General features: G+C 39.9%; 1 protein-coding gene across 3 annotated transcripts; it reads right to left on the bottom strand.

The window, feature by feature from the left end:
• Positions 1-1,505: 1,505 nt before the first annotated feature.
• Positions 1,506-10,737, bottom strand: LOC135260722 (casein kinase II subunit alpha-like). Of its 3 annotated transcripts, none has more exons than XM_064346198.1 (13): positions 10,581-10,737; positions 8,445-8,586; positions 7,133-7,244; positions 6,153-6,254; positions 5,837-5,887; positions 5,674-5,733; positions 5,062-5,145; positions 4,588-4,698; positions 4,184-4,285; positions 3,783-3,883; positions 3,502-3,650; positions 2,613-2,702; positions 1,506-2,011 (listed from the first exon to the last, which is right to left on the bottom strand). In XM_064346198.1, the coding sequence occupies exons 2-13, from the start codon at positions 8,543-8,545 to the stop codon at positions 1,896-1,898; spliced, it is 1,179 nt and encodes a 392-aa protein (XP_064202268.1). In that variant the 5' UTR covers positions 8,546-8,586; positions 10,581-10,737; the 3' UTR covers positions 1,506-1,895. The 3 variants fall into 3 exon arrangements, with proteins under 3 accessions (XP_064202268.1, XP_064202276.1, XP_064202258.1); XM_064346206.1 differs by lacking the exon at positions 10,581-10,737 and adding an exon at positions 9,604-9,743; XM_064346188.1 differs by lacking the exon at positions 10,581-10,737 and adding an exon at positions 8,726-8,884.
• Between the last annotated feature and the right edge of the window lie 3,612 nt (positions 10,738-14,349).

The raw sequence follows: 14,349 nt of genomic DNA, 5'->3' as shown, positions 1-14,349 counted from the left end.
AATTTTAATTTTCAAATAATTATTACAGAAGAACCATTGCTTCCAATACATGCCAAAGGTGGTATGGATGGTATTTGGATTAGGTTTGCATTCCATGACAAAGTACCACCATTGCGCTACAGCTCATCCTTGGAGCTTCGCCTCCGACATCGCTGCTTGCAACTGTATTTGTTTCCAATAAAATAAGAATGAGGGCTGTGAAAAAAAGAATGCAAATCCTTGTTATACTTCAGATGCTGCAGACAGGGGAAGTGATAATTTGCACATTTTGTTCCCACTGACTCAGTTTGAACAAATCTACAATGACCAGTCCATTTTAACAAACCCATTCTGTACACAAGCAGGAGAGCTTCAGATTACACAAGGCTATAGTTGCACTTCAGTAAAATCTCTAACCATGCATCTTGAGTAGCAGTGAGTGGGTTCTCAAAGCCTCTTCAATACTTTATAGTGGGAGTTCGCCGTAATGCTTTTAAACTAGTCCAAAATATGTTTTCAACTTTTCAAACATCTCTACGAGGAGAAAAGTTTGAAAAGGTCAAGACTGTATCTCACAAACTGTCCAAATCTTGAACAGGTGCTAGCAGCAACAAACCTTTACAAACCAGCCCCACCTGCATTCCATTCACTGTGTACACTGGCTTTCCTGAAGGGCCAGGTATTATGAATGCGTGCTGCAATGCATATTAAATTCCCACACTACTGTCGCAACCTATGACAGTGTCAAGTTATATGATGAAATGATCAAATTAACATGAAAGTTTTCAATGAATTTGAATCAATGTATTTTCTCATGAAGGTGGTATATAAAACAAACTATATAAAACTGACCTATCACAAACTATTCCATTTTAGATAGGTAAGCCTGTCCTAGACAGAAAGGATGCTGTGCCTATAAATACATACACAAACACAAATTCAATCTGAACACTGCTGTTGTAAATCAGTAAATTAGTTAATGAACACTATTTGACCATTACAGAACAAAGTGTACATTTCCAGAAACTGTCAAATATCTGAAAATCTTTGATGTTCAGATTAAGAAATCGACTGCAGTTTGGCTGCTAACATGGCAAGTCTGCACTGTGACTAAGCTTTATTCTATAGGTGAACAAACTGGTGTGGTTTATAGTAATTAAAATGGACTGGATATATACAATGACCCTGACACCCAACCTTCTGTCCAGCACAGACAACTCAGTGCTTTTGTGATTATACAGAAGTACGTTTCTCATGGTCACCTTATTTATATAAAAAAAAGAAAAGAAATTACCCCAAGTGAAAAATGCCAATATATCTAAAACAAGTCAAAATAGCAACAGATTCTGATTGATAAACTACAGAGAATATGTGCAACTGTGAGAGAAAAAAAGCCAAATAGAGGAGTGTAGCACCACTTATGTGGAAGTCACAGGGAATTGGAAAAATCCAACAGGAAAACTTAAAAACAAGACACCTTCCCATACCTCAAACAAGTCCTTATAAAACCGCTTCACACCAGAATGTACTTTAGGGACATATAAAATAAATTTTATTATCCATTTTCTTCTGAATTTTCTACATTGTAGATGCATTTCTAGACACAGTCATCAAGAGAGAACGCAGCTACATCTCAACACTTCATCCAGGCACACATGCCAACACAACGTTTCTGCCATGTGTCCGGACCTCAATATATAATTATTGAACAGGAAATAAAGAGGAGGAAAGAAAAAAACTGAACCTAATTTCTTCAATTTTTTTTGTTGCGGTTTTCTTATACTCGAACATAATAAAAATAAAAACAAAGCCCGGGTGGAGGGGGGGGCGTGGCCCGGGCGAGCTGTCCCAGATCTGTAGGTGGGGAAGGGGCAGATGGAAAAAGAGGGAGGGTGGGCCAGTGAGGTTCTCAGAGTTCAGGGCTGTGCCCCAGTGGCTGCTGGGACTTGCGTGGCCAGCGTGTTTGGAGAGGAGATGATGGGCGACCCGGCCATGTTGCTGATGGGCTGAGCTGCAGACATGGATGTGATGCCTGTAAGGAAGGGGAGAGGGACGGGCCTGGGGTTAGTCCAAACTCAATTGCATGGATGTAGTCTTAAACGGGTACTCTTTTATGAAGTAACAATCCCACAGGGCTCCAAATTAACAGGCTTCAAATTAGAAAGTCTCAACAGCCACTTCAGTAGGTGTTCCTTTTTAAATTCAAAAGGAGTCAAAACCTTTTCAGTTAGCACACTAGTTTCAGAAGTTTCAGTTTTGCAGTTTAAACCTCAGACAAGAAACATCAAGGCTCACTTTACAAGTGTTTTGTCAGAGCCTCCAAAGTGAAATCCCATGATTCATGCAAAGTGCCTGATCACCCCATTTGGTTTTTAAAACGATATAGCCTTATTGAATGCCACTGGTATGTGCTCATGACATGCAAAGAAATAAGGATCCTTAGATATAAAGCAGTCAATGCTTTATATCTAAAAACTTCTTTTTTTTGTAAAAGTTGCACCTGGCCAGTCCAGCCTTGTAGTGAGAGGTCCTGGCCCAGTTACGAAGGCAAAAGCTGAAAAGCTGTAAAAACCTACATGATGCTACGGGACAGCTTTTACAGAGTTTGAGCGAATGTGGAAGCGCGTGCTTACCGGCCATCATGCTGGAGGAGCTGACTGGGGTGTTGGCAGTGGACAGTCCCGTGGAAGAGCCGAGCCTTCCCTGGTCCTTCACAATGGGATCTGTTGGCAGGTAGAGAGAGAGACCAGCAGAAGCAGCCATCTGATTAATGAGCACAGCTCCAAGCTGACAGGACCACTCCCTAACTTGCAAACCCCAGTTCCCATGAGAACCCCATGCCCAGTAACAGTGTCAGAGAGCAAACCAACCACTCCATTCACCAATATATCATGAAGAGATTGTCAACCCTTTAAATACATTTCTTTGAGGGATATGCATTTAGTTTCACTTGACATTCAAATTACATAAAAGATAAAAGCTACCATCCCCAAGCAGTGCATGAACTGGAAATGACTGCAGAGAGTGTTACATCCACTTGCTCAAAATAATTATGATAATTTATGCAGGGTTCGCAAGGTCTTTATAAACACTGATGAGAAGGATTCAAACTTCCTTCATTTTTGGCAACCAAACATTTGAATACTGATTTTAAGCAACTGATTAGTTCACTTATGATAAGAATGGCTATTAGGGATGGGTTTTTAAATAATACTGCTCACAGATGAGTACACTGAGTGGGCGTATGCATGTGGGCTGCCTGTGCACACAGGAGCCCTGGGGGGCGTGCAGCTTGCAGGTGCTAACAGAGCCCATTGTTCTGTGAGCTGGCCCGTGTACTACAGCGCTGTGTGGTCCACGGGTGTGTGTGGTCCAGGGGCGTGTGCGTGTGTGTGTGCGGGCTGGGCCGGGAGTGGGTCGGGGGCGGTCTGGGAGCGAGTCGGGGGTGGGTCGGGAGCAGGGCGGGGGCGGGTCGGGGCGGGCCGAGAGCAGGGCGGGGGCGGGTCGGGAGCGGTCACTCACAGAAGTAGGGGTGCTCCATGGCCTCCCTGGCGGTGAGCCGGGCCTGGTGGTCGTAGCGCAGCAGTTTGTCCAGGAAGTCTAAGGCCTCTGTGCTGACCAGGTGCTGGTTCTCGCTGTGAACAAAGCGCTCCCACCGCTTCCGCGAGTGCCTGTAGCCGGGGCAACAAGCCACACCCTATCACCCGTTTCAACAGAGCTTTTCAGTACAGGCTGTCCTGACATCTGGGGATTGTGTCTGACAAACAATGCTGTGCTTTACACTAAATGGGATTAGAACGTACCTTCCCAAAATGTCATTGAAGCGGGGGTCTAGTTCAATGTTGTACTTGTCAATGTAGTCGTAAAGGTCTTCTGTGCCCAGTACTTTAGCGATTCGTACAAGCTGAGGAGGATAAATCACACGCGCACGCACGCACACACGAGACACAGTCAAGTGTTGCATTACTACTTAGCAAATTGGCAAACCAAAAGGCAGGGCAGAGGGCTAAGGAATAATGCGCAACTTGTGACAAGAAACATCCATATGAATCCGTAGTCCGTAAGACGTCATCTAATAAATAGATGGTGGTAAAAAATGATCCCCCCAAAAAGTTGCACTTTGCACTGTCTGCTGTCATTAGTACGTTTCATTCATACAGTTGTAATTAAATGACATTCAGCTGAACTCAAATAGCATTCTTACTTGATCATAGTTGTCGTGTCCGTGGAAGAAAGGTTCCTTCCTGAAGATCATACTGGCCAGCATGCAACCTAAACTCCACATGTCTAAACTGTAGTCATACATCTAAAAAAAAAAAAAAAAAAAAAAAAAAAGACATATAGCGAACATGCATAAGAAATATAGCAGTTTTTTTGCCCTAGGTTTTACATTTCCACTCATACAAACATATCAGGGCACAGAGCGTACAAGTGAGACTAGCACAGTGATATGATGTGCAATTGTGTAATCAGGCAGAATGACTCAAGGGGGGGAGGTCAGCCAGAGAACAGAGAACATGGGGAACACAGTCAAATTTCAAAGGCAGTCAAAGGGAGACAGATAGAGAGAGGAACAGAGGGGTTTCACGTGTCGAGGACAGGACGTACCTGGTAATCTACCAGAAGCTCAGGTCCCTTGAAGTACCTGGAGGCGACTCGTACGTTGTACTCTTGGTTGGGGTGGTAGAACTCTGCTAAGCCCCAGTCTATCAGGCGAAGCTGAAATTATCACCAACATTTTAATTATGTTAAAATTTTTATCAAGATTTAGAATGACAAAGCAATCAGACTTTGTCCAAATCAGTTTATACATTTTAAACTGTCCCCAACATTAGAGAACAGTTAATGATACAATAAATGATAGGCTCCTTAAATGTGTTTAACATACTGGAAATAACATCATTTCAATAAAAGGTTCAAAACAGAACTGGATGTGCCTTTCAGAGATGAACCCCTGAACATTTTCTTTCCATCGTGTTCCATCATAATTTATAGTCCTGCAGATAACAGGCCATTGCGGTTTCTCAGTGCATGTATCCCCAACGGTACTGTATAACACATACTGAGGGAGAAGAGCCAGACCTTTCTGTGTTCGTGGTCAATCATTACATTGTGCGGTTTGACATCTCTGTGCATGATTCCCATGCTGTGGCAGTAGTCCAGTGCCTGGGGGGAAAGGGTAAATGGATAAGTTAACATTCTTAAAGAATAATATTTCAATGGGTATTTCTTACACAAGACCCCTTTACTCAGAGCGAGTCCTTGACTGGAACCAAAGCTGGCTGACCCTGTATAGGAAACCTGCTTTTTACTGCTGTACCTGCAATGAGATCTTAGGCCTACGACTTCAGATGGATTCCTGGACTTTCTGCCTGCAGATCTTGTCTGTCATTTTTCTGGAAAACTTATATTACATCCTTCCCTCATTCCTCCCTTCCATGTACTCTTCCACAGTTTTAAGTGAATCTGATCCTCAGAATCAGTGGTTCTAGGCTCAGGCAACATAGGAACCAAACAGGCCCATGAATTAAAATAATGAAAACGTCAACATGAGTGCACATTGATTCCAAGTCATAGATGCCAAGTTCTAGAAATCTGATGGGACTTTTCCTCCACAGTAGCTGTCCAGCTAACTGAGCTCAATCAATATCTTCACTGGGCAGCAGGTTCACTCACATCTCTTATCTTCCTTACCTTTAAGATTTCGTACATGTAGAACCGAATGTCGTAGTCCGATAACGTCTGATATAATTGCTGCAAAGAGAGAAAGACAGTTACCACAAACGCCATATGATCGGAAGAGGGAAAGTTGATGGTGCTTTGGTCTAGTGTTCCTTGAGGGAAATGCTATACTTACTTTGAAGTCTGTGTTGTTTACATGTTCAAAAACTAGTGCTGGCGTCCGTGACTTGGAATGAAGAGAAACAATAATTCATGTTAATTTCATCACTAGGCTATTTAACCTATTTTTTCCCCCCATTTACAGGTTTTTCCAACAGTTACTGGAAGTAAGTTTACCACACATTTTCCATGCAGGGGTCTTTTAAGTTAATCTAATAACATCAATTTGGTCACACACAACTTCATTTAGGCCTGCACAATAAGAATTGGTTTATTTTCTAGCATACATTTTTTACACATTTGATTTCAAAGCCATGCATGGGAAAACTCACCACAGGGTCCTTAACAATGTCTAGAAGTGTGATTATGTTGGGGCCGCCTCGCAGATTTTCCAGAATCTTTATCTCTCGCTTGATTTTCTTCTTTTTTACTGGCTGTGGGAAAAAGATTAAAGCAAAAACCAGGTGGGCACATCAACTATTTTCAAAAGAAACAGTGAGGAAACAGATTATTACCTACCTACCTGCCTGTCAAAAAAACACAGAATTCACAAATGTGTAATTGTGTTAGGGGGGAGGCATTTTGACCTCTTATGCAAGCCCCTTAGAACTTGGCCCAAAGATTCCATAATAATGCACATGCAGTATATTGATTTTAAGAAGCAGGCAAAAGAAACAACTGGTGTAGGGAAACACCCATAAAAGTGGCTCCAACAAGGCTTTTTAAAAAAACGTTTCTTATTTTTTCTTTTTCCCAGAAATGCATCACAAATAGTCTGTTCATGAGGCATTAATTTAAAAACAACCTTAAAGGTCAGCAGTGGGTGGGGATCTCTTAATTGTGTCAAATATTTTGCTGAAGCCTTTAGCATCCCAGAAACATGAAGACAACCTTGCAGCCATCGCCTTAAAAAATACTTTACAAGGAACATAGAGACACTAGAACCACAATCCTGCCTTTAACAAGGCACGAAAAAGTGTGCTCATGAAATCATGCTCCCAGTCTAGCTCACAGATAAATGGACAGTTGGACACTTCAGATAAAATCATATGAATCCTGGACAAACACTTTGTTCGGAAAATGTTAACACAGGCCAAGCACATTACAGGAGAAACAGAAGTTAAATCTATAGCAGCATGTACCAACACATCCTTCACAACTAGCATTGTGAAAAAGAGCAGAACTCTAATTATGGCAGATAAAATGATGCAGCGCTGCTACACTACACAGGAGCTCAGCTCAAATACAGTTCCATGTTACAGAGTGAGACGGCAGCATGCAACTGAACCCAGAAATGAGTCAGAGACCATACCTTGAGTATTTTGACGACTACTTTCTCGTTGTTTGTGATATTTATGGCTTCAAACACTTCACTGTATTTGCCTCTGCCCAGTTTTCGCACCAGCTGGTAGTCGTCTTGATTTCTGAAGTACAGGAAATATGCAGACAGAATGAGAAAAACACCTTGTACAAAATGGTAGGCTACATTTAGTTGTCAACAGCATCATTTTCACTGTCATACAATAATAGCAGACAGTTTTACGTAAAATGGCCTTTAACTACGATCATAGCATAATTTAACAATAAGGAAATCTTCATGAAGCCCCCTGAACTTGAAGCCATCATATATTAACAGTAATTGATGCATTTAAAACATTGACTGTTCGCTATTCAGGATTTAACATACATAAAATTTAATATTAATTTAACTGCATTTAAAGGACGTATTTGTGTAATGTGGCTGATGAACAGAAAATACAGCAAACTGAATTATCAATGGAGCAAACAAGCATGCAACAACATTTTGTCTCGAAAGAATTCAAAGTAGATTAAGAGATGTTCATGAACAATGTTCATATTAAGTTAACGGATAAATCAAACCTAATTAAGTGAGCTCATATACACAGGCTTAGAAACACTGCCTTTGTCCAATTTGAAAAATAATATTTTTTTCAAATAACATCACCACATCAGAACATTAGGGACACATTTGGCCCCCCAAAAAAACAAACAAAAAAACAAAAAACAAAACTAGAGAAAAGTAGAAAAAAGAAAGTCACTGATTCCCAGGAAGCCCCTGAATTCTGGAGGGAAACTTAATTGAGCAAATATGTTTTGTTTAAGCAATAAAAGCACACATAAGCATGAAAAACATCAGAATAAATTGTGCTCAAGTTAAATAATTTGATGAATTGAATGCAACTTAATGCACCACCATTTTTCATTAACAAACTTAAAAAATAAAAAAAAACTACTGTTGTCTCAAAATCAAATGCACGCCAACTTTCTGCTGCTCTGCCTTTGGTACTTCACTACACTGCAAAAGTGTACACAGCCATCTGCAAATCCTTGTTTATTTTTTCCCCAACAAATATACATTTGATCCACAGACATGTCAAAACCAGACTGAAAAGTTCTAAAGGCAATCACCAGGATTCAACATGTTCAATCCACAGAAAATATTAACGATGCGTGCCAGAAAAGTGCTGCAAATGTGACAGCTGTGCCATCAAGACATTCCTGGACCTTAAAAGCCATCTAGACAATATGTTTTTGAACAATCAACATTAAATGATCAAAGGTGATCAAACTCTCCTCTTTTAGACTCAGGAAATCATGCTTACCCCCATTCGACCACATGTGACTCGTAGTCCCAGTACTCCCTTGGTCTCTGTGTGTTTACTTCAGGGTAGACACGGGATCGACTTGGGACAGGGCCAGACATGTTTGAGGACGAGGAGGTGAAGGTTCCACTCTCAGTATCACCTGTAGTTGGAGCAATGTGATGTGAGAAATAAATTGCTTATCATGGCTTTTTGGTTGAGCACAGGTGTGCAATGAAAATATGCCAGAAACTATGACTGGAGAAATGGCAGGAACACAGTTAAAACGTATTGTTTCACACCTTTCACATGCTTTTTATGCTTCCTATAGACTTCCATTTGTCCCTTCCTGTTTTCTTATTTGAGTAATCGCATCTTTTCCAGCACAGAAAAGCAAATTAACATCGTGATTTTAAAATGTATTGAGCGCCCAAACAATGTTGCAGGCAGCAAAATATAGCATCTTTCAAATCTATCAATCTAATAACGAAAAATGATGCTCTTAGAACTATCAACAAGCTCAAATGTGCGTCGGCCGCATTACATGCAGTTAAGTCCAATCACAACCGGCATGTTTTATTCACCAACATTAACACCATTAAATAATAATTTCCAGTTCATACGCACAGTTTAGGCTTAAGCAGCCAAGTTATTTTCGTACATTAATCTATATCTTGGCTGTTAGGCTAGCAACTGCCGCAAAGGGAATCGGTTACACCGCGTGTAGCTAGCTAGTCTGGTCATTTAAAATACGATTCTAGCTATCTAACGTTACCCGTTTAAAGTGTATGATCATTAAGATCTAATAGTGATATTCTCGTCACTTAACCGACTGCATTTCTACAATGAAATGTTGCAACAATAATAGCGCCACAGTTAGCAAAATAGTCCAGCCTACAGGACATGAAAAGGCCGCAAGTGTAAACCTGGAACTTTCCTATCTAGCTCAGCACCACACGACCCTATTTAGCATGCTAACGTTCCCGTTAGCGACAATCAACCAGAAAGCTAGACGCATTCAACTTAGCAAAAACACAAGCGGAAGCGTGTACATCTATCACTTCCAGAAAGCCGTGTAATACTATTAATTATACGAAAGCCGCGTAACTGTTAAATGTGTATGGGTAGCAGACTGCACAATCAACGCTAGCTTAGCGAGCGAACTAACGTCCAGTTTTACCGGGTAAGTTCGTTGGCTAGGCAAGTTAGCTAGCTCTCGCTTGTTGGCCAGCCAATCATTTCCAGTATGCAGTAAATTAACAGTAAGTTAGTTAGTCTGCCAAGCAGTTGAATCACCGTTCCCAATAATGTGTTGCTTACAGCATGCAAGATAACAAAGTTACATCTTCTATTGAAAGCATCAATATAACACTTGCCACCTGACGATATGGCGTTGGGTATATTTTCATTTGTCCAAATTGGATAGGCAACATATTGGCTGGCGTGCTATTTAGCTAGCTAGCTAACTAATCAAGTCGACTTTTTGTGTAGTGCTTTGCCGGGTCCACAGTCAGCTACCTAGCTAGTCGGTAATTTACTGCCACGCCTTGTTAGCTGTATTTTCATTCAAACTATGACGATAAATAAAACTGATGGTATACATATTACATCTCGATCAGACGTTGATTAACGTTAATACACTGGTGCTTTATATTCCTAACTAGCTAGCTTTTCGAATACGATGCTGTTTGCCTTATTCCTTCGATCAACCATTCCGAAATAGCCAGGTCGCCAGCTAGCTAACTAAGCTAGTCCCGGCTAGCTAAGTGGGATTCCCTCGACATTTAACCAAATCGCCCGTACTTGCCCACACATCGAAATTTTACCAAATTGTCTCTAACTGTATACATTACCAAATACATCGCCTCATAGTAAAACGGTTATTGGTCGAAGCTAATGATTGTAAAAAACAGAAACATTCCATGCGTTGCTTTTCCTGTGGTCAGAAAATATAGCCAACATTAGCTTGCTACAGTCCTGAGGGTAGGAAGCCACGGCAACGACTCGTTGAATTAACTAGAACAAACGCGTGTTTTAGAGTTTTTAGAATAATATGTAAGCACAGGTGATAAAGTCTCATGGTACGTGTTCGTTTATTTCTATATGATAAAACATTCCATAGGTTATATCGTACGTAAAATATATACATTGTATTACCTCTCAGCGTCTCTTGACTGACAATATGGCGGTTCCTACAGACACCGACTGAACTCCAATTGTAGATGGTATTCCGAGAAGAGAGGGAAGAGTCCTCCGTTCCTTTTGGGGGCGCAAATACTTCCAATCGACGGGATGTTGTCTAGTGGAGCAACAAATGTGCAACTACAACATCCAGAGCATTCAGGGAAGATGGCCAATTTGCTATTTACCCTGGGCACATTTTATTTTGTCTTTATTTAACGAGGTAAATCAATTGAGATATCTGTTCTCTTTTGCACTTTGGACCAGACCAATAAAATTTAGCAGGGGATGCAAAGGACTGTGGAACCAGTCAGATGTAGGGGGCAAATAGATGGCCATTTTGTGGTAATTTGACCAGTACACTAGGGGGGTTAACACACAAACTCTTTTGGAAAATGCCATGTGATACTTAATGAGTCAGGACCACAGAACTGTGTGGTCAGGACCTCAGTTTAACATCTCATCTCATCTGAAGGGCAGCGTCATCTGTAGCACAGTGACCCCATCATATGTTGTTATACTGGATTTCTGTTTCATTCACAGGGAAGAGTGCCCCTACTAGCCCATGAACACATCTGGGACATTCAATGTCAATTTAGACGCTTGGGCTGTAGGGAGGGACTTGTCATCATTGTGGTTTGCAATTTTTTAATTTTTGTTTATTTATTTTTTGTATTTTATTATTTTGATAACTCAAATATTTATAGTCCCATCATTTTGCTACAGTGTAATCAGTTAGGGAGAGTCAGCTGTCACAGTCCTCCAGTTGACAGTCCCAACCTATCGTTCCTCCTTGGATGATGCAGGTCTAATTCTGTTCCACCAGGCAGGTCTACTAGCCAGGGTTGTCACTGGCACGATATAATTTGACACCAGCCATGGAATGCATCCATACACTGAAACACAGTGTAACAGCAGGATGAGCCATTCGCAGCCATTGCATAGCATTTTCTTCAAGCAGTTTCATTGCAGGGCCACAGGGAGACTACACACACTGTGTTTCTTCTGGTTTGTAATTCACTCACTGTGGATGAGTCAATTCCTTTCCCAGGTGAAATGTGTGATTTAGCAATGGCAGGGAAAAATGTTTAAATGTAAATTTAAGCACTTGATAAGATACTATGGAGAAGTAATGCACTGGTGTACAGGAATGGCCCATGTTTGCCTTATACTGTTACATCCTATAAAATTCAATTCAACCAATCTAAAAATGTTTCATCTAAAAATGGCTACTCCATCAGTAGGGAAAGGGAAGTGTGGCACATATATATATAATGTTTGCAAATAAAATCAAACTATTTACCTCTCTTTTGTTTTTATCTCTCAATTAATTGCCTGAAAAGTACTTTGTGTTATGTTTTGCGAAAGGTAATACAGTTATAAATAATTATTAATGTTGTTTAAAAAAAAAAGAATAATTGTGCATAATAATTTTAACAAGTTACACATGGCAGTAGCTACTGTTATTGGAGATAGCATTGGAGATGCATTGGAGATACTCAAGCCTGATGAATGATACTGAAAATTCACACACCTCCTAGAACAACTAAATTCTACCACAATTTTCTTTAATCTGTCCTCTTTCTCATGTGCTTTGAGAGATTACTCAAATGCATTTTTCTGTCAAATATTTTATATAATTTTTATTAATAACAATATGGTGATTTTTGTGTTCTAGCCATGATGAGTGTATGTATTATCAGTGCTCATTTAATAACTAAAAAGTTGACATCACAGTTTCATTTCATAACACATCAAATCATTGTGTAAGTAAATAAGTCAATTGACAGCCAATCACTGGTTCAAAATCCCAGAGCTGTTCCCTTTTAAGGTAATCTTTGTGAAAGAATTTCCTACACAGGAGTGTTGTTTGCTCTGCTAACTCAGAGCCATGCATATGTAAATCTGACCTTTTCAGCTTCCAGAAACCTCAAATGCAAATTATTTCCTTAAAATGAGTAAGCAGCATCCAAGCAGGTAATTATCCTCAAAACTTTTAGAGATATTCTTTTATCCCACAGACAGTGACCTTTTTTGATAGCCCTTGGGGGATATTTTGGAATACCCAAGCAGTGTTGGATGAATGGGTGAAACCATTCTTCTAAGACTTCTTGCACATTCAGGAAACCTAAAACGCAAGTGGCCAAATTTCCTGTATTTTTGCAAAACAGTTCATTCTGTTCCATTGAAAGTGGTTCAGACTGATAGTCTGTTGGATCAAATGACGGACTAAAGCTAAAATTCAAGGCTGAGCAAGGGCATTTGTTTTTTTTAACAGAAATAGTTGTATTTCGACCAGTTTTGTTCACTTAGCAACTGATCTCTTTTCCAAGTGTACAATACAGACACTTAGAATATTCGGCAATGCTTGGTAATGGTGCTTAGTTACAGTAAAGCATTCAGTATTACTCAATATCTGTAAAAGAAACACATTATTATAAACCAAGCATGCGAGTACTTGAACAATGTTCTGACATCAGTCTGAACAATATACATTAACTTATATAGTTTATTAAAATACACTAATTTAGTAAGTATAGGGTGACAGAACCTGAAAAGTTGTGTTAAAGGTGCAATATACAACCATTTCGCATACTGCAGCTAGCATAAAGTGAGATCCGCCTCCAAATTAGCGATTAAAAGCCAGGCTTCCCATTGAAATCTTTTAGAAAAACTGACATTAATAGAATTTAATTTTGTTCTGGCTCTGTCTGGATGATAATGATTTTATGAGGAGAGTTCAAACTCCAGGATGGAGCTTCAGACCTGCATTAGCCAGAAAATTTTCCATAGTGGCAGAACCCTGTATGTCTTGATGATGATGATACATGATGTCGTCGTCCCCCCCCCAACCCTAACCCTAACCCTAACCCTAACTCCCCCTCCCATTGGTATTCCATCATACCATGGCAGTTACTGGTGGCATATTTTCTTATTTTCATAGTTGCAATCTGCAGTCATAATATTCCTTGGATACTGCTATCTAAACCACTGTGATTTATGCATGTCTGCCTACCCAAGGTGATGTGGGTGTGAATGTACAAGAAACTTTGAGTATGTGAGTGGTAATTATGATAAAACAAAATGGCAACATTTTATCAACAAGAAGCCATCAGTCATTACACTTCATGATGAACATGATAGAAGAAAAGTTGTACTGGGTCCAGCCACAAGAGGTACTAGAGAGCAGAAAATAATCAAATAGTATTCAAACACACCAGTGCAACATTAGATAATTTGACATGCTACAAGATAAATCTGAAATACTTCCTTGTCCACGTTTGCATAGCAAGCCAGGTCTCTCGTGGCCACTCTTAAAAGGAGAGGTCTTTTGAGGTATATTAAATATGAACCAAGTTAAGAATGTATATTAAACAAGCAAACCTGAGATTTAATATCTCAAGGAATATATTTTTTATAAATTTTATGTTTGCATGTATCATGATGAGATTAGTTTTACTGTGCCATGAGGAGCACACATTTGGCTGTTAAATGGTGCACCTCCTTTTGTTTTAGTATCCTGATAAATTGATTGCCTTCAAATTATTATTTTACTATCTCAGTTCCATGAACCACACATCTACATGCCAGCTAAATAGTAGCAGGAACTGTTTATCATAGGTAATTCCTACAAGTAGCTATCAAGTTAACAGTAACGTTTTATTGTTTACCCACAATTAAAATCTACCCTGGAACAATGTCCATACACAAGTTTTAAGTGTAACAATATTCAGAGGACAGAATA

The sequence above is a fragment of the Anguilla rostrata genome, chromosome 1, assembly GCF_018555375.3.
Source record: "Anguilla rostrata isolate EN2019 chromosome 1, ASM1855537v3, whole genome shotgun sequence".
In the NCBI taxonomy this organism is placed as follows: Eukaryota; Metazoa; Chordata; class Actinopteri; order Anguilliformes; family Anguillidae; genus Anguilla; species Anguilla rostrata.
Note: the sequence above shows the minus strand (reverse complement) of the source record. Positions and strands in the feature narration are given on the sequence as shown.